Source organism: Leucopleurus acutus (assembly GCF_964270905.1).
Source record: "Leucopleurus acutus genome assembly, chromosome: 8".
Lineage (NCBI taxonomy): Eukaryota > Metazoa > Chordata > Mammalia > Artiodactyla > Delphinidae > Leucopleurus > Leucopleurus acutus.
In genome coordinates this window covers 82,059,448-82,078,739 of record NC_139151.1, presented here as the reverse complement: position 1 = coordinate 82,078,739, position 19,292 = coordinate 82,059,448, and the positions used below count along the sequence as shown (strand labels likewise).

Sequence of the window (19,292 nt, the reverse complement as noted above, 5' to 3'; positions counted from 1 at the left end):
ACAGTTAATTTCAAGTCAGCCTCCTTTCCTTTAATGCCCCCCCACCCCCATCCCCATCACCCTCACCTCCTGCAGGGGCCACATCAGTTTTCCTAAAGCCAGCTTTCTTTGTGGCCCCTTGCACCTTTCAGTGAGTGAAGGAGGAGGAAGTTTCCCACAGCCTCCAGGACTGGTTCAGGTCCCACAGTCCGGCTCTCTGTGGTGTGATCCCCAATGCCACCAGCCTTTCAAACCTCCCACTGCTCATTGACACAGCGACTGTGCTCTGGCCATGCTTCTTTACTCACAGGTCCCTGAGTAAGCTCAGTGTTTGCACACAGCGCCCACTGTTCCCTGGACAGCCCTTCTTTTCTGCCTGACTTTCCAAGTCCTGTGCTTGTTTAAATCCCAATTCAAATTCCAGTTTTAGGCCACTCTCATGCCTCTTCTTTCTGAGCCTAAGATCCTTTGTCCCAGGCATTTGAAATTGACACTGTACCTTGTATTCCATGCCCACTGTAATGTCCCCTGTCCTTCCTAGCCCTCAAGCAATGCCAGGCATTTTCTCCTTTACCCCACAGTACCATGCACATCCTTGATTATAGTACTTTGCAAACTGTTTCATAAATCACCTCTTTACATATCGCAGAGACCATCTGGGACTTGGCTTTAGCTGTCTCCCCAGCGCTTAACAAATGCCTGTGAAATAACTAAATGACTGAGCAGGAATCAGGCAGGCCAGTAAACATTTGCTGAAGACAGGCATACCTAGTTTTATTGTGCTTCACTTTATTGCGCTTTGCAGATACTGTGTTCTTTACAAATTGGTGGTTTGTGGCAACCCTGCATTGAGCAAGTCTATTGGCACCAATTTTCCAGCAGCATTTGGTGACTTTGTGTCTCTGTGTCAGATTTTGGTAATTCTTACAATGTTTCAAACTTTTTCATTATTATTATACTTGTCATAGTGATCTGTGATCAGTGATCTTTGATGTAACTATTGTAATTGTTATGGCGCGCCACAAACCATGCCCCGTATAAGACAAGGAACTTAATTGATAAATGTTTTGTGTATTCTGACTGCTCCACCAACCAGCCATTCCCCTTTTCTCTCCTCCTCTGGTCTCCCTATTCCCTGAGACACAACAGTATTGAAATTACAACAGTTAGTAACCCTGCAATGGCCTCTAAGTGTTCAAGTGAAAGGAAGAGTCGCACGTCCTCTCACTTCAAATAAAAAGCTAGGAGTGATTAAGCTTAGTGAGGAAGGCATGTCGAAAATCAAGATAGGCTGAAAGCTAGGCCTCTTGCACCAAACACTTAGCCAAGTTGTGAATGCAAAGAAAAATTCTTGAAAGAATTGAAAAGTGCTATTCCACTGAATACATGAATGATAAGAAAGTGTAACAGCCTTATTGCTGAGCGGTCTGGATAGAAGATCCAACCAGCAAGATTAGGCTTTCGCTTTCCTTTAAGCGAAAGCCTAATCCAGAGCAAGACCCTAACCCTCTTTAATTCTTTGACGGCTGAGAGAGGTAAGGAAGTCATAGAAGAAAAGTTTGGAGCTAGCAAAGGTTGGTTCGTGAAGCTTAAGAAAAGATGTCTCCGTAACACAAAGGCACAAGGTGAAGCAGCAAGTGCTGATGCAGAAACCACCACAAGTTATCCAGAAGATCTAGCTGAGATAATTAATGAAGGTGGCTACACTAAACAACAGATTTTCAATGTAGGTGAAACAGCCTTATATTGGAAGAAACGCCATCTAGGGTTTCCATAGCTAGAGAGGAGAAGTCAATGCCTGACTTCAACCTTCAAAGGACAGGCTGACTCTCTTGGTAGGGGCTAATGCAAGTGGTGACTTTGAGTTGAAGCCAGTGCTCCTTTAGCATTCCAAAAATCCTAGGGCCCTTAAGAATTATACTAAATCTACTCTCCCTGTGCTCTATAAATAGAACAACAAAGCTTGGATGACAGCACATATGTTTATAACGTGGTTTACTGAATATTTTAAGCCCAGTGTTGAGACCTACTGCTCAGAAACAAAACAAAACAAAACCTTCTTTTCAGAATATGACTGCTCATTGATAATGCACCTGGTCTGCCAAGAGCTCTGATGGAAATGCCCGACGAGATTCATGTTGTTTTCATGCCTGCTAACACAGCATCCATTCAAGTTTGTGGATCAAGGAGTCATTGTAAGAAATACGTTTTGTATGGCTGTAGCTGCCACAGATAGTGATTCCTGTCATGGATTTGGGCAAAGTAAATTGAAAACCTTCTGGAAAGGATTCACTGTTCTAGATGCCATTAAGAACACTTGTGTTTCATGAGAAGAGGTAAAAATATTAACAGTAACAAGAGTTTAGAAGAAGTGGATTCCAACCTTCATGGATGACTTTGAGAGGTTCAAGACTTCGGTGGAGGAAGTAACTGCGTATGAGGAAATACCAAGAGAACTAGAATTAGAAGTGGAGCCTGAAGATGTGACTGAATTGCTGCAATTTCATGATAAAACTTTAATGGATGAAGAGTTGCTTCTTATGGATGAGCAGAGGAAATGGTTTATTGAGATGGAATCTACTCGTGGTGAACATGCTGTAAAGACTGTTGAAATGACAACAGAGGATTTAGAATATCATATAAACTTAGCTGATTAAAACAGTGGCAGGGTTTGAGAGGACTGACTCCAGTTTTGAAAGAAGTCTTACTGTGGATAAAATGCTATCAAACAGCATTGCATACTACAGAGACATTATTTGTGAAAGGAAGAATCAGTAGATGCGACAAACTTCATTGTTGTCGTATTTTAAGAAATTGCCACAGCCACACCCCAGCCTTCCGCAGCCACTATCGTGATCAGTCAACAGCCATCAGCATCGAGGCAGGACCCTTCACCAAGCAAAAAGATTACAACTCACTGAAGCTCAGATGATAGCATTTTTTAGCAATACAAATTTTTTTAAATTAAAGATGTACATTTTTAAAAAATTTTTAGATATAATGCTATTGCACGCTTTATAAAGTATAGTGTAAACATAACTTGTATATGCACGGGGAAACCAAAAAAGTTCTTGTGATATTCGCTTTATTGTGGTGGTCTGGAATCGAACCCACAATCTCTCTGAGGTATGCCTGTCGTGAACTGACAGATCAACTGCAGAATCCTTAAAGGAAACACCCTTGTTGCTTCTTTGTCTTCCAGAACTTGCCATGGTACCTGGCAGGTAGGTAGATGCTTAAGAAATCGTTACTGACTACCTTACTGACTGACTGTGTGGAATGACAGGCCTTCAGTACAGTGTCATGTGCCTTTTTTTTTTTCAAATGCAAGGCCAGTATCCAGAAGTGTAAGCCGATTAACCTGGTTGTTAGGTTAAAAGAATAGGAAACATTTAACCCCAGACAACACATCTCCAGTGGGATACTTATGACCCAACCATATGCCATCTGAGAGGCTTCAGTGGCTCCTACAGTAGCTAGCCTGACGGGCACCAAAACCCCTCCAGTGGGACCAACAGAAGGACCAGGAATTCCTATCGCGTGCAGTGCGTGAAGAATTAAATTGTTACCACTTAATATTCATTGAATGTCAGTGCTGTACTTTTGTACTAGGAAAAAATAGATGAGACACGAGATACACTCCGTGCAGTGGGCTTTGTTAGCTCTAATTAGTTGGTAGTAGAACAGTGCTGATACAGCAGTTCAGCAGTTAAAGGAAAGCAGTGCCCTCGGTACAAATGTGAGTGTATTTATGCATCTGGTTCTGTTATGCTTCCTTACTGTGTTGCAGCACCGTTACTGATCTGGGGCATGACGGCTAAACTGGGAGAGTTTCACCAGCTCAGAGTTGTAGCAAAACAAGAACAGCCCCATTTCTGAAGGAACTACTGAAATCCCACATCCTTTAATTTTTGTTTTATTGTGGTAACTGGGATTCTGGCTTCTTTGTTCTCTTTTACACTAGAAATACCTGGGAGCTCCATCTGTGGCCCTAAATTGCAGTTTCACTTGTCTTTATATATAAGGTCTGGCTAATACTGATTATATTTGGATGGATCTGGACTGTGTTCACCTTTGCATTGTCTGGAGACCAGAAAGTAAAATTGCAAAGAGAAAGAACATGCTTTAAGCTGCTTGCAAGACTGACTTGTTTCTGAGGTCTTGCACAGATTCCTAGTGGTGTAGGAACGAAGCAGCTAGCCATCTGGGCATCATTTGGTCCTGCCCCTCTTTTCATACTTGAAGAACAGAGGCTATAGGAGGGAAAGTGACTTGCCCAGGGTCACATAGCTAATTGATGACCAATGTAGTTGGGGTGTAGGAAGGCCCTGGACACCACAACCAGAGCTTTTTTTAATGAGGCTTGTCTCTCAACTAAAGTAGCCCCTCTAACGACACCTGTATTTGGAAACATTCACAATCAGTCTGACTTGACATCTCTGAGAATGAGGAACACTCTTTATCTTTACCAATACTCTAAAAATCAAATTTTATATTGCTTATTTTCCCTATGAACTATAACATGTGGTTTTTGAAGTTTTAAGAGACTCCATTCAACTGGATAATGTACATAAGAATTGAGGGTGTCAGTGTATGGAGCCCTAAAACTTGGATAGTTTTGACAATTAATTCAAATAATTTTGAGCAGTCTCTCTAGATATTAATGGCTACAAGAGTTTAGATGGTTGATCTGCTCTCATTTTATAATTTTTATCATCTTTTTCTCCAAGTGCAGGTATATTTTTAGGTTCCAAAATTAAGTTGGTAGAAAGAGAAGTGAATTGGAAGTAAGAAAACTTGAGTTCTAGTTCTGTAGAGTGGACAAACCTGAAAAAATTTTAGTACTTATGTATTTCTTTTAACATGTCATTGAAAAATACAACGTGTATCCACGTCATGACTTCATAGATGATACTGTTTAGGGCAAAACTAAAAAAAAATTGTGTAAAAGCTGTAAGACGCTTAACAAAAATTAAGTAATAGTATACACAGAAAGGCAAAAACTGTGAAGAGCATATTCAAAGAAGAGAAACACAGGATTAGATCATCTCTGAAGCCCTTCCAATCTAAAAATTCTGTCACTGTACTAACTTAAGCCTGGTATTTATTTATTCATTGTTTTGCTGGCAGGTTTTGCATATCTTTATCAAACAGTCAAGTGGAGAAGGGACTGAATTTTTATGTCTAGGGAGGATGGTGTAACATCACAAACCTAATTTTAACTCTCATGCCATCTGAATTTTCAGGGTAAAAATGAAAGCTTTAATGTCACATTCGAAAACTTTTTAAAGTCAGTGGAATGCATAAGCACAACATTGGGGTTTTCAAGTGGAACGGGGGATGATAAATACATAGAAATCCTGTTCAAATGTTTTGTAAGGGTTATAGTCTACCCTGACGCTGAATTATAAGCTAATTGTGTACAATAGGCTTTTACTGCACTCTCGGCCTAAAGAAGAAATCCATGTCATAACAAACCACATGATTACAGCTTTTCTGAAGATCTGTCAATAGGACTTGCAACACTGTGTACATTTGTTATTGGAAAAAATATCAAATATGGCCAGAAGAGGATTCCGTAGTGTAAGCAATAATATTATCATATTAGTTTTTTATGGGTGAAAAACTCTAATGGGTCAAATGGAATAAATGAGAATGTTTTATTTGTTTGAATAGGCCATGGGATATATAAACATTTGACAATCAAGCTTTAAGAACAAGATTTGAGGCTTGGCACAAAACCTGGAGACTTAATTGGAAAACCATTTAAGATGTTAACTCAGGCCTCCCCTAGGAAAGTCCTCCGGGGCGTCCAGCTCTGTTGGTTCTCCATCGCCTGTACTAGCATTTGTCTCGGATAAACAGCTCACTGGCCCATGAATCCACGTGGCCCATGAATTCTGACACTATAGATGGGGGGGGCGGTTCTGACCAATCAGATTGTATTCAGGAGATCACTAGGATTCTGGGGACGCTTGACATCCTATCACGCAAGGAAAAATGAAAGAAAATGTGGCGGTTCCACTAGGTTAGGGAAGATTTCAGGGGATTGTAATACATGTCCTCAAATATTTGAAGAATTGTCAAACGGAAAAGGGACTGAATTCTCCTTTGCTATTTCAGAGTGCAGAACTAGGATTAAGAAGGAAGTGACAGGAAGGAAGTGAGTGTTTTTCTTGACTGGATTATGTGCCCAGCGCTGTGCTGCTGTTGTTCGTGTGATCTCCTTTAATTTCACCAAGTTGTGTGGTAGCTGTTATTATCTCCTTGTAACAGAAGGAGAGATGGAGGTCAGAGAAACTAACTACTACTACTAATAGTAGTAAAAATACTACCACTGAATTAAAAAAAAAAACAACCCAGAAACCCTAGCATTTATTGTCTGTTGTGTGTCAGGCACTGTTCTAAGTACATTATTCTTGAGTACACTATTTGTACATTATTCTTTTTCATCCTCATGGCAGTCCTATGAGTACCTCATGGCAGGTACTATTTGTATACTCATTTTATGGGTAAGGAAACCAAGGCACAGGAATTAAGCACATTGCTTGGTGTCACGCTGTTAATAAATGTGGAGTGGGATTCAGAGCCAGATTGTCTGGCTTTGTAGCCAAACATGCCCCCACCCTTACGTCATTCTGCATCTTTACTTTCAGAGCATGTGCTGTGTGCCAATCTAGTGCCTGACAGTTTATATCCTTATAGTAATATCATAGACTAGGCATTATTATTCCCATTTTACAGATGAGGGGAAAATTGAGGCTAAAAGAATGAAATAACTTGCCTGAAGCAAATAGCTCGGCCAAATTGTTACTCAGTCTTCAGGCTCCAGGCCAAGTCACTTTGGACCACGCTCAGCTTTCTCAGAGTTTCTGGATCGGAAACTTTCTAGCAAGTAGAGCTATCAATAACCAGAATGGGCTGCCCTGGGGGAGGAGAGGGGACTCAGGAGCTCCCCTTCTCTGGAAACTCTGGAGAGAAAATTTATGTCAGCTAGGCAGGGAAGGGATAGAGGAGATTCAAGCTTCATATGAAGAATTGAACCCGATGCTCCCTAAGGTTTTGTCCAGCTCTGGGATTTTATGATGCTGTGTTTTCTTCTCATCTTCCCATGTCATCTTGTTTTCCCCTGGGTGTACTCAGATGTACGTGCAAATCTCAGTCTGCTATTTGAATCTAGCTCTGGGGGTTAGATTGCCTTGGTAAGAGACTCACTTGCTAGGATATTTGACATGATTCCCTAGGGGAAATGTTAGGTCATGTGAGAAGTCAGCAGCATAAGCGGTAAGCGGTAAGGCTGTTAACTAGGAAGGAAAATGCAGCGGGAGGGTCTTCCCACAATGTGAACAGGTAGATCTGCCCATAGCAGTCAGGGTCTCCCTTAAACTTGCTTTCACAGGAAAATGTTTGGCTGTCTTGCCTTTTTCAAGGCATTTGCCTAATGCCCAATTTGGAAATAGTCGTTTCCCTAGGGTTGTCTCAACTTTCATTATATCCATGGCAACTTGCCTACTCTACTAGATATCTTATTTTCAGCTCTGAATGCCTTTGGGTGGAAATGCCTTCCTTCCTATGACCTCCCAGGTGATATTTGTCATGTTATTCAGTGTGGCTCTGACAGGCTGCACCATCTTGCCTTCCTGTACTTAGTCCTGTGCGTAACAAAGAACATCAGTGTCTCTGGGTCAGGGGATGTATGTAAATTCTGTATCTGCATCTTTATATCCCCCAATTCCCCAGTCTTCTACCTTGAGTCAACCCTCCATATCTCTCCCCAACATCTACTAATTGTTTCTCTTTGATGGCATCAGGTTGGTGGTGTTGATGGGTGGGCCCTCTCAGCCCTCCTGTGTCCCTCTGACTCATTGTTTTATTTCAGCTGAAAGCTGACAAGACACAGTTTTCTTCCTTCTTCCTCTCCCCTCTTTTTTTTTTTTTTTTAATCCCTTGGCCTTTATTTCACTGTTAATGATGTTGGACATTTGAGTGTTTCTCTGGAGGAGGCAGGAAGATGGGGAAGGATGTTGAAGCCGCTCAAAAATTTGACTGGTGTTTCAATAGTCATAGAAAGTGATCTCCCAGCAGAGAGCTAAAAAACATATCACGTACCACATGATGATTCACTTCTCTAAACTGAAGAGGTTCATAGCATATATCTGTGCTCCTTTCTGCTTTATAAATTCAAAATGATGAGTCTGATGTCCCTCTGATAAATTCAGATGGACTCCTAAAGGATTTTTATGCAGTAGTTGTGCCCATAGCTTAGCTGAGTTGTGGAAAGAAAGAAACAGGATTGTCTATGCTTTACCACCAGGATGAGAACTGAACTGGAAAATAAAGATATATAAATATTGACTTTATTCATATAAAGTCCAGTGGTTTCATTCAGATGTTGGTGGTTTCAGTATACATGTGCACAGTCCCAATCTGGCGAGTATCTTAACTTTAGGTATAAGAATAGAATATTACATATCACTTTCAGAGGGTGACACAGTCTGCTGCGGCAGGGAACAGTTCTTCATTCCCTGGGAAAACTACTTTTAGAAGATAGGCAATATAGGGGCTTCCCTGGTGGCGCAGTGGTTGAGAGTCCACCTGCTGATGCAGGGGACACGGGTTCGTGCCCTGGTCCGGGAGGATCCCACATACCGCGGAGTGGCTGGGCCCGTGAGCCATGGCTGCTGGGCCTGCGCATCCGGAGCCTGTGCTCCGCAGCGGGAGGGGCGGCAGCGGTGAGAGGCCGGCATATCGCAAAAAAAAGAAAAGAAGATAGGCAATATCAACTGATACAATTAGAATCACTGAGACCGAGTATAATAGAGTCTCAGTAATGGAAAGGCAGACAAACGTTTTAATATATATTTTATTTTTAATATTTATTTAGTTTTATTTATTTATTTGGCTGTGCTGGGTCTTAGTTGCGGTACACGGGATCTTCATTGCCGCATGTGAGATCTTTAGTTGCGTCATGTGGGTCTTTTAGTTGTGGCATATGAACTCTTAGTTGCGGCATGTGGGATCTAGTTCCCTGACCAGGGTTCGAACCTGGGCCCCCTGCATTGGGAGTGCAGAATCTTAGCCACTGGACCACCAGGGAAGTCCTTATATATATTAAAAAAATCAACATTGGATATAATCATGAGGGTTTCCAGGTTACTCATGAGATCTCAGTGGATTAGTGAATTTTCTCCATGATAACAGCATTGTTAATTTCTAACCTTTACAGGAAAAATCCCTTTTTTTTTTTTTTGCAGAAGTTAAACTTTCTTTTTGGGTTTCCAATGAGACTTGCTGCGTTCACCAGTTCACAGTCCCTCCGTCCTTTCTTTCTTCTTCCAGCTCTCCTTTCTTTTTCCTTACTTTCCTTCTTCTCTGACAAAGATAAAATTAAAAGATTAACCATTAAAGAAATGCAGTACTATCCAGGTTATATACTGATGTCTTTATTTCCTTCACGAAAACTGCCATTGTTCAAACAGATTGTTTCTTTTTTAAAAAGTGGAAAAAGGAACAAAAAATTAAACAGAGGCTTTAGAGGAAACATGTACAGGGAATCTTGTGTTGAGCTTTCCCTGTGTTCTCTGCTGCATTTTAATGACCCAGGGTGGGGCGGTGATATGAAATATTGTTCCTTATTTAACGTTTTACACTCTCATCTCCACATTGTGTATTTGCTTCTCTTGCGACCTTTTCGTTGCATTGGTAACTGCTTCTTTTCATCCATAATCCAACGTAAGTGTACCTTCCTGCAGAGAAATTACAGGAAGCTGTCAGTGTAGAGTTAATATAGTTAAAGCACCCTTAACTCTGCTATAAACCCCTTAAATAATTAAAACTGTATGCTTGAAGAGTCAGATTTGCATTTCTTTACCAAGTTTATTTAGCACACTTTGTTACACTCAATTAAATGAGAATGTTCTGTTTCACTTTCTTTGCTTCAGGTGGATCATTTTGCCTTTTGATTCTTGTGCCCTAGTGGTAATTTCACAGTGCTTAGGTCTCCAAAACTGAACATATATTAATGCATATGTAGATCTATACACACCCATTAAAAGGTTTACTATTTGTACTGAATAGAATCTTTGCCCAAGGCGTTGGAGCATTCCAAGTAACCTAAGGTGTAACTGGGACAGCAGATAATTCATGGTGGTAGAGAAGGAGCTGGACAGAGTTGTTGGAACATCCAGTGTTTTATTTAAAAAGCCCTGTTACTTCGGCATCACCTTCAGTGCCCACAATTTGATTTGTGAATCTCCCTGCGAAAACAAGAAGATAAAAGGTGTTGAATGGTTCTAGAAAGGAAATTAAATACAAGTACTATGACTCTTCACATCTCAGTTGGCAAAGCATGTGCAGAATGTTCTTCATAAATTAGTTCATTGCTTAAGTTATGCTTGTTTAAGGAGGAATAAATTAGTTATCCATTTCCTAATGAGTAGTGGGATCCATTGGAGCTTGATGAGAGAGGAAAGAGCATCATTTTACTTCCCCAGTTGGGTTCGATATCCCTAAACTTCACCATTAATCACTCTCTCAATTTCCTGAGTTATTTCTGACTCTACGTGTAAGATAGTCTGGCCTTTTAATTTTCCTACCAGGTAAGTAAGACTCTTTGAATTTGCCCAGTGGGTTTGTAGACGGGAGATGCTGTCTCCTTTGCACCCAGAAGTGTTGTTACAATGGGCCCTTCTGTCTTTGCATCGGTTTGTCTGGGTGTGTTCACGGATAACAGTCAATGTGTATGTGCGATGACAATTACGAGGGTTCTAATATGTTTAACTGTTATGGGATCTGTTATGTCTACTTTAGGGTCGACCCCATCCCATATGACACTCCAAAACCAGCGGGCCACACGCGGTTTGTCTGCATCTCAGACACACACTCCAGAACAGATGGTATCCAGATGCCTTATGGGGACATCCTTCTCCACACAGGCGATTTCACCGAGCTGGGACTGCCCTCAGAGGTTAAGAAGTTTAATGACTGGTTAGGTAAGGAATGATTGCGTTCTGGCGCCCCCAATTAACCTTTCCCGTCCGAGTGTCACTCACTGCGTCCTAATTGAATTAGAGCACTTGGAAGCTAGCTCAGCCATTTCTCATATGAAATGCGGTGGTGTCTAGCTTTAATCCAATTCTGTTAATTAAAGATGAATTTTTAGATATTTAATTTTACTGTGCATCCTTTCAGTGCCTGGCCTCGGTGGCTCTGGGGCAAAGGGATGGAAAGCTTTGAAACCAATCTCATCTCACTCATTCTGCTTTAATGAGGGCATTCATTGGCACACATGAGACGTAGAATCATATTTTTAATTCATTGGCTCTGCAATCCTTCCCAGGTATTATAAGTGAAGACCTACTAGTAAGAGACCATTTCTAAGGAATGAAGGAGGATGTAAAAGCCCTTATATAAAGGGAGGGTCCTAGCACAGGGCTGCTTGGGGGCAGCTTTCCCAAGTGAACCAGAAGGGTATCCTAAGACCCCTGAAAAGATAAGATGTCCTGCTGTAAAGCTCCAAAAATTTGGAATACGAAACCACCCTCCACTCTGTGGAAAGGGTAATAGCAACTTTGTGGTTTCTGTAGAGGCACCCCGGTCGGGGTTATGGGAAAAATGTTGGCTCCTGGGTCAGGCAGTTGCCAAATATTAGCATTACAAGGCAGTCATTACAAGTCTTACAAGGCGAGATTAGATGACAGATCTTTTTCGGAATCCTCTTAGGTGAGGGAAAGGAGTATAAGAATTACATAGTAAAGAGTAAAAATCACTCCGCAAGAATAATGTCATGAATAATGTGTCAGCCAACAAAAATTACTCAGGAGATTGAAGCAGAAACTTGAAAATTCATTTTTCCATCAAACTAAAGCAGGGTTTGAGACATTTTTAAATAATTGATTAAGTGATAAAATATATGTGTTAATGGAAAACAATATTCATTAAAAACAGTGAAAATATTTTAAAAACAATGAGCCTAACTATAACATAACTATTTTGAGTTTTCCTGTGACCTTGCACATCTATCCACCTTTTATAAAGTTGACATCAGGGTACATATCTGCTCTCTTGTCTGTTTTCATTTGATAGTATTGGTAAGATTTTAATTGATTTTGCATAACTTCCATATTTATCCTTTTTGATAGCAGTATGACATTTGTATTGTTCTGTATGTTTATTTAATAAGACATCCCTCTAAAAAATGAACATTTAAATTGATAACAATTTTTCCTCTGAAGCTAGCACTGAAATGTGCGTTTTCATTTGTATATGTCTTTTTGCTTCCATTGACTTATTTCTTAGGGTAAAGTACTGTATGAGTTAAATTACTAAGTCAAAGGATATGAAATTGTTTATGATTCTTGCTGTACATTGGCATCTTGCTTTCCAAGGGGATTGTAGCTGTGTCCTGAATATACCAATTTTACCACGATCTTGGCGACGTTGGATATTGGAGCTTTATATTTCAGTAGGTATTCAGTCATCTCACTTAAAACAGCAAGATACCTTAAATATCATTCAGCATAATCTCATTCTTACAAATGACTCAGATACAGAGAAATTAACTGACTTTCTCAGAGTCTCCTTGTGGTAGAGCTGGGCGAATAATCCAGATCTTCTCACTCCTCTTTTGCATCTGTCAAATTTGCTTTCAAGTACTATTATCTCTTCATTTTAGCAACGTGTATTTATGAACTATTAGCAGACAAAATTATTTGGGGTTGAATTTTGACAGTTTTAAACTGTTCTGTGACAGCTGAATCTCAACACAGAAATGATCTCGCTGCATTGACAATGTTGATTTGTAAAGGAGTAACCCTGTGGGAAGCGTTTACAGAAATAAAAGACAGGATAGATCCTGGTTATAATCTTGTTTAGCCACTGACCTTGGGCAACTGAGTTAACCTGGCTTTTCCCCTTGGTTTCCCTCTGTAGAACGAAGGATTAATACCACCTGTCTTTCTGGTTTGTTGTGCAGATTAATCAGTAAATGATTGCAGCTAGGAAGTTTTTGTGGGCCATTAATAACTGAATGGGGAATGTGGCGAACGAACCATCAACACATATTTACAGGGTAAAAACAAGAGGAGGTCAGAGGAATTGTTTAGTAGAATGGACGTAAACACGGGGAGATTTCATAAGGGAATGTACTCCATAGATGGCAAAGTGCCATAACTAAGGAAATAAAAAGGTAAAGAAATAAAATGCTGAGGTCCGATTGCAAGGTCAGTTCCTTCTCGTCCCATTTCCCCTCTGATCTCCTGAGGCAGGAGGAAGAGGTCTCTGCAAGGGACGCAGGATGCGAGGCTGAAGGGAGCCTGCAGCGGGGTAAGGATAGAGAAGTTTAGAATCTTATAGGGAAAGCCCAGAGTAGCTGCCCGGCAACCTCAGGGAGCTCCGAGGGTGAGAGACGGTGTGTGATGACTCTCTACCACTTGGCTCAGTTGGGAACCTCTCCCCTGAAAAGAGTGCTTCCAGCAAAAGCTGCCAGGTGGCCTAGGAGAGTGGAGTCAAGGGTCAGATCAGTCTAGGGCTTTTGCCATAACAGGGCATTCAACTCTCACCAGAATGGTTCCTCACAGATTCGGCAGGCACTGAGATCCAGTGAACCTCTAACTGATTTCCATCTCTCTAGTCTAGGCCACCCTGATTCTTGGAAACAGCCCGACCATCCCCCAGGCTCCCTTACTTTCCCAAAAGGCTAATCTATTTCGGCTATAGGCTAGGCACTCCTTCTCTCCCTATAATATCCTTTGAAGGTTGATAATGTTATCTGCATTTTACAGATGAGGAACCTGGAGCTCAGCTGGGCTATCTTACCCGAGATCATTTAGCAGAAAAGACACTCAGAGAGGCTAAGAAATCCACCCAGATTCACTCAGTGAGTAAACTTGGGGTTGTTTGACCCCCAAGTTATGAGCCCTTTCCCATTCCGTGGTGTTATGAGTGGGTTTATGGCAGCTAGGAAGCTTGCAGACTTTAGGCTTGAATTAAATATGGTAGCTTCCAGCAGCTTCATGTGGCAGTTGAGTAGCTATTTGACCATGTGCTGTTATTTTAAAGATGGGGTTAAGCTCTGCCCATCTTGAATCTCACTCTGACCTACCAGCTGCAGGGGCTGAGAATCCCATCACGAGTTCTGTGTTGGTTCAGACATGGTGGGTCCCTGGTTAATTTGTACATATGCCACCTGGCAGGAGGAACACACAAAGTTATTAATACAAAGTAGTTTATGAGATAAGCAGGCGGCACAGGGTCATAAGATGATAGGACCCAAACTAGGTACAGCCAAAGGTTGGAAAGGTAATGCAGCCTGTAATGATTACGAGCAGCTAGGAAGAGCCTGTGTTGAATTCCCTGCCTTTGATAAGTTGCTTAAACTCCTGAGCCTTGATTTTCTCATTTGTAAAATGGGCGTAATAATAATAATATACCCCATGGTTGCTGTGAGAATATACTCTGTGATATACTCTCTGACCATTCTGAACACGCCCCTTGGCCTCTGGACTTTCAACAGATAGTGTAGAGGGAGACAACAGAGCCAGCGGCATAGAATGCAAGAGGCAGAGACTAGAAAGGACTGGCGCCATAGATTTAAGAGGAATTTGGAGTGTAAGAGGGAGCCCAAAGAGGCATAAGAGTAGAGGCTGAAGACAGGTCTCCCTCTTAACAATTACACTAGTGGGACAGAACATTGGGACTGTAAGAAGACTTGGAGGTCCCACCTCCTCTTTTTTTTTTTTTTTTTTTGCGGTACGCGGGCCTCGCACTGTTGTGGACTCTCCCATTGCGGAGCACAGGCTCCGGACGCGCAGGCTCAGCGGCCATGGCTCACGGGCCCAGCCGCTCCGCGGCATGTGAGATCTTCCCGGACTGGGGCACGAACCCGTGTCCCCTGCATCGGCAGGCGGACTCTCAACCACTGCGCCACCAGGGAAGCCCCCACCTCCTCATTTGATGGAAGGGGAAACTGAGGCCAGAGAGATTATATGAATTACTCAAGGTCACTCAGATAAGTAATGGTCTTGTTGGGACGGAGACTTGTATTGTCTATGGGTGGCAGGGGCTAGACACCGTACCTCTTCCCCCACCCCTCCGTTACATGTATCATTTCATGCAGTCCTCAAAATAACTTGTGAAGTAGCTTCTATGACTTATGAGTAAGCTATTATTAGCTTCTTTATTACTTAGGAGGAAAACTGAGCCTTGGTGAAGTGAACTTACCTAAGATCACGTGACTAGGAGGTGACCTGAGGATTTGATATTAGGTCTATCAGACTCCCCATTTGTGTTCTCCTGTCTTTCTCTATTCCCAGTCTGGGGCTTGGGATCCCTGCTGGAGGGACTATATCCTGAGTAAAATGCTGGTTTTTTTTGTTTGTTTGTTTTTTGTGGTACGCGGGCCTCTCACCGCTGTGGCCTCTCCCGTTGCGCAGTACAGGCTCCGGACACACAGGCTCAGCGGCCATGGCTCACGGGCCCAGCGCTCCGCGGCATGTGGGATCTTCCCGGACCGGGGCACGAACCCGTGTCCCCTGCATCAGCAGGCGGACTCTCAACCACTGCGCCACCAGGGAAGCCCAATGGTGGTTTTTTAATAACTACCTTTCTAAACATACACACTAACACATATATAGGCTCAGAGCCTAAGGTGGGTCTATGTCATTTCTCATATGTCAGAGTTGTCGGAAAGAGGTACAGATAGGTCTTTGCTAAAGAAATACTTTTTAAGGTGATAGTTAAATCCTATAGTCCCATTCATGTGTTAGTTCAGATATGCTCCAGGGGTGTCATGAATGAATAGGCTTTGGTGGGCTGAACTGGGATCCTAGCCACTCAACCATTATGGCATTTTCTTTTTTATCTTGGCAAAAAAGTATCTCAGTCACAGACTAGGCTTAAAAATAAACTTGCCAACTATAGATTAATTGCCAGTTAAAATGTAATTGTTTTTATTGCTAGTAAATTCCAAACCGCTGAAATGCCTGAAGGCACCTTTTGTGAGGCAGTGGGTCGTGTGTGGTCTTCCTTCACTTTGCCCCTTTGGTCTTTCTGTGTCTCTTTGATGTTCTTTACTGATCACTTGATTTCATGGCTCCTGTCCTCTCATCTTTAGAATCTTTGTGGTAACCTTCTTCTTGGATATGCATATATGTCCATGGATGCTGCACAAACGGAGACCTTATCATTTGATTGCACACCCACCTTCATATTTCCAACTTTCAGTTACACCCACACCAACTTTCTTCCCATCCCCCGAATGCACATGCCCTTCCACACCGCTTTCCTGTTGCAAACCCTGTTCCCACTAACTGGAATGACCTTCTCCTCCAGGAGAACTCCTTCATCCTGTGTGACTGGTTCTTTTTCCCTTAACACTTTGGTCAGGCATCTGTGCAGCCCTTCCCGTGGTTGTTATGTCATTGTTTCCTTGTCTGTCCCCTGCCTAGCAAGTGCTCCTCGTACACCCAAGTTCTGAGTAGGGCCTGGAACATAGTCAGTGCACACAAAGAATTGTTCAATCACTGAGTGAATGAATGAACATAAAGGATAGGACTTTTCTTCTTCCTGCCCGTTTGGCCAAAACTTTAAAATTATGTTGTACTGCATATAAAATGTCTTGCCCTGCCCTTCCTTTTCCTTTTTGTCCTCAAAGTATGTATCCAGTTGGCTATCGTTAGTGATTCCTATATACTGTGCAGAAATGCTTAAAAAGGCTTTGTGGTGGTTGTTTTGTTTCCTGTATTATAATTAGAAAGACAGCTTTCTTGGGTGGCCTGTTCTTTTAGCCGAAAGTTGATGTTTAACAATCTAGTCACTCAAAATCCCTTTTAACACAGCACCAATGCCATGAAATTAAAATTATGGCTTTTCTTGGGTCTCAGTTGTCATTTAATAGCTCTGAGTTTCAGTCTCTCCAGGGCTAAAAGAAAGAATGAAAATGCTTCCTTGGAAGATCTCAAGCAAAGGGTTCTTTGTATTTGTAGGAGCACTGTATTAGGCGCAGTTATAACAGAGTATGACTGTAGCAAACATCCCAGATCATAGACACACAAACTGATTTTACCCCTTTCAGAATAATCATACCAGGAGAATGTGTTCCTCTTCCAGTGATCTTGCTATTGGCCCAAAGCTTTGGAGCTGGTCTTTGGGAAAAGCTTTCACAGCCTGGGCTATTTATTTTATTCTTATAATACATGTAATGTTCATTCCTGATAACTTAGAAAATAGAGATAAGTGAAAGAAGATAACAAAAGTACCCATGGTCAGAGATACCACTGTTAACATTTTTAAAGAAGGCTTTCTATTGAATAGAATAGGGTGATTCTATACAGAATGTTTTCTATTGATACACACGTACACATACATATACGTGAGTGCTTTTTACCAAAATAGAGATCTTACAGTAATACTGTTTTGTAGTCTGTTTTTCATCTCAACAGTATATCAAGAACAACTTTCCACATCAATAAATATGGCTAAAATACTTTTTCCCAAAAAAAGCATACTTTTCGATATAAATAGGATACATATGTTATAGAAATTCAAGTTTTTGACATGTGCAAAGTAGAAAATATACATTCCTCTGTATAATCCTGTCTCCAGAGTAATTACTATTCGATGTGTAGCATTTGAGAAATTTTTCTACTTTGAATATCCTCAACAGCAGCAAGTCTTTACCCTTTAAGTGTTTTTGTTTAAGGAATATTTTTTATTTTTTTTCCTTTTCACAATTTGTTGATTTTATTTTAACCATCCTCATCCGTGTTCTCTGCTGCTCTAATAGTCCGTCTCTACACAGATGACCATTTCTCAGCAGCCCATTTCTCAAGGTACACAGCAGATGGTTCTGGGGACTCTGGCCCTTGCTCTGTAGTTACTGGCTCCACTGGTAATTACCTGAAGTGGTGAAGTTTTCTAGGGTTCTTGGTCCTGGGAGGACTGTTTTCATTCAGTTTCTTATTCATCCTGTGATAATGGCTGAACACTGTTGTCCTTGTTCCTTTAGCATTTCATGAAACGATGGTAGTTATTGAAGAGGCTTTCTTTCCCCCGAACTCCCTTGAAGGGAGTTTAATTTCATGTTGTCTTAGCCTAGAAGGGCAACAGAGTGAAACCAGAAGGACATTGTTTTAGGAGAAGAGGTTAGGGACAGGATGGAAAGGCAGGCTTCGCAAGAAGGAGTACAAGAGGAGAACGGTGTTTGTACCACCAATGGCAAGCAGGAACCTTGGAGGGAAGGGAACCCATGGGGAAGAAGAAGAGAAGCATGGGTAGGGTCATTTGGCCTTGCCACCATCTCTGTTTAAGGAGTATTTTTAAAAGTTAATAGAGCTATGCATGTTGTCCTGTAACTTTAAAGAATAAAATTACAGCACAGCATTCTGCTGAATGGGTGCACTCTGGCTTATTTAGCCAGATCTTTACTAGGAGACACCCTATGGTGTTTTCATTTTTCTTTATTATTATCTGCACCGGTGTGATGATCATCCTTCTTGCGCTCTCTTTGCAAACATCCTTAATTTATAGGATACCTTCCTGTAAGTAGAATTGTTGCTTCAGATGATATGTACTTTGAAAAAAGGGTTTAAGACGTATTGTCAAATTTCCCTATATAAAGATTGTAATTTCTTTCTGATACTCTCAGTAGTATTTGGGAGTTGGTGTCACATATTTTTGAATATCCTCAGTGGCAGAAAATCTTCACCCTTGAAGGGCTTTTTATTTTTTATTTATTTATTTTTTTACCCCAATAGAGAAGGTTACCTTCCTCCATGAAGGGCTTTTTAAAAATGACTACAGACTCTTTTATTAATTGTGAAAGCTTACGTACTCATTGTGAAAAAATGCAAATAACTGTACAGAAAAAAACCAAGTTCACTACTCTTCACAGCGGGAGTGTATCCTGTCGTGTAGTGTATGAATGCATGTGTGTGTGTATTGATGTATGAAAAGACAGTATGGTGTCAGGTTAAGAGCGTGAGTACCAGATTTAGTCTGTGTGTGTGTAAATCCTGGTTTCAACATTGTTAATTTTGTGATCTTCAATTTATTCATCTGTAAAAGGAGAGTTATTAATGCTTAGTGTATCTAACCTACAAGGATTGTGGTGAGGTTAAATATAATAATGGGTACCCAATGTGTACAGGTAGTGAATGGTCACTAAATGTTACCTACTACCCAAGCTGCCATGACTCCTCCTTTCTGTCCTTCTGGTGAATTTCTCTTATTCCCCGGGACGCCAGAACTTCAGGGAAGGTAGCCCTACATTCTCTTGTGCCACAGTGACCTCTGGCCGGTGGCCCACTCTGCCTGTG

The 19,292-nt window shown here is 41.4% G+C and overlaps 1 protein-coding gene across 1 annotated transcript in view; it reads left to right on the top strand.

Annotated features, from left to right (window-relative positions):
* The window catches only part of MPPED2 (metallophosphoesterase domain containing 2), a gene marked incomplete at its 3' end in the record, with an annotated part of 166,949 nt that overhangs the window by 32,536 nt on the left and 115,121 nt on the right, over positions 1-19,292 (top strand). The window contains exon 2 of the mRNA XM_082844359.1: positions 10,789-10,970. Coding sequence (XP_082700485.1) covers positions 10,789-10,970 — 182 coding nt within the window. The remainder of the gene's footprint in view (positions 1-10,788; positions 10,971-19,292) is intronic.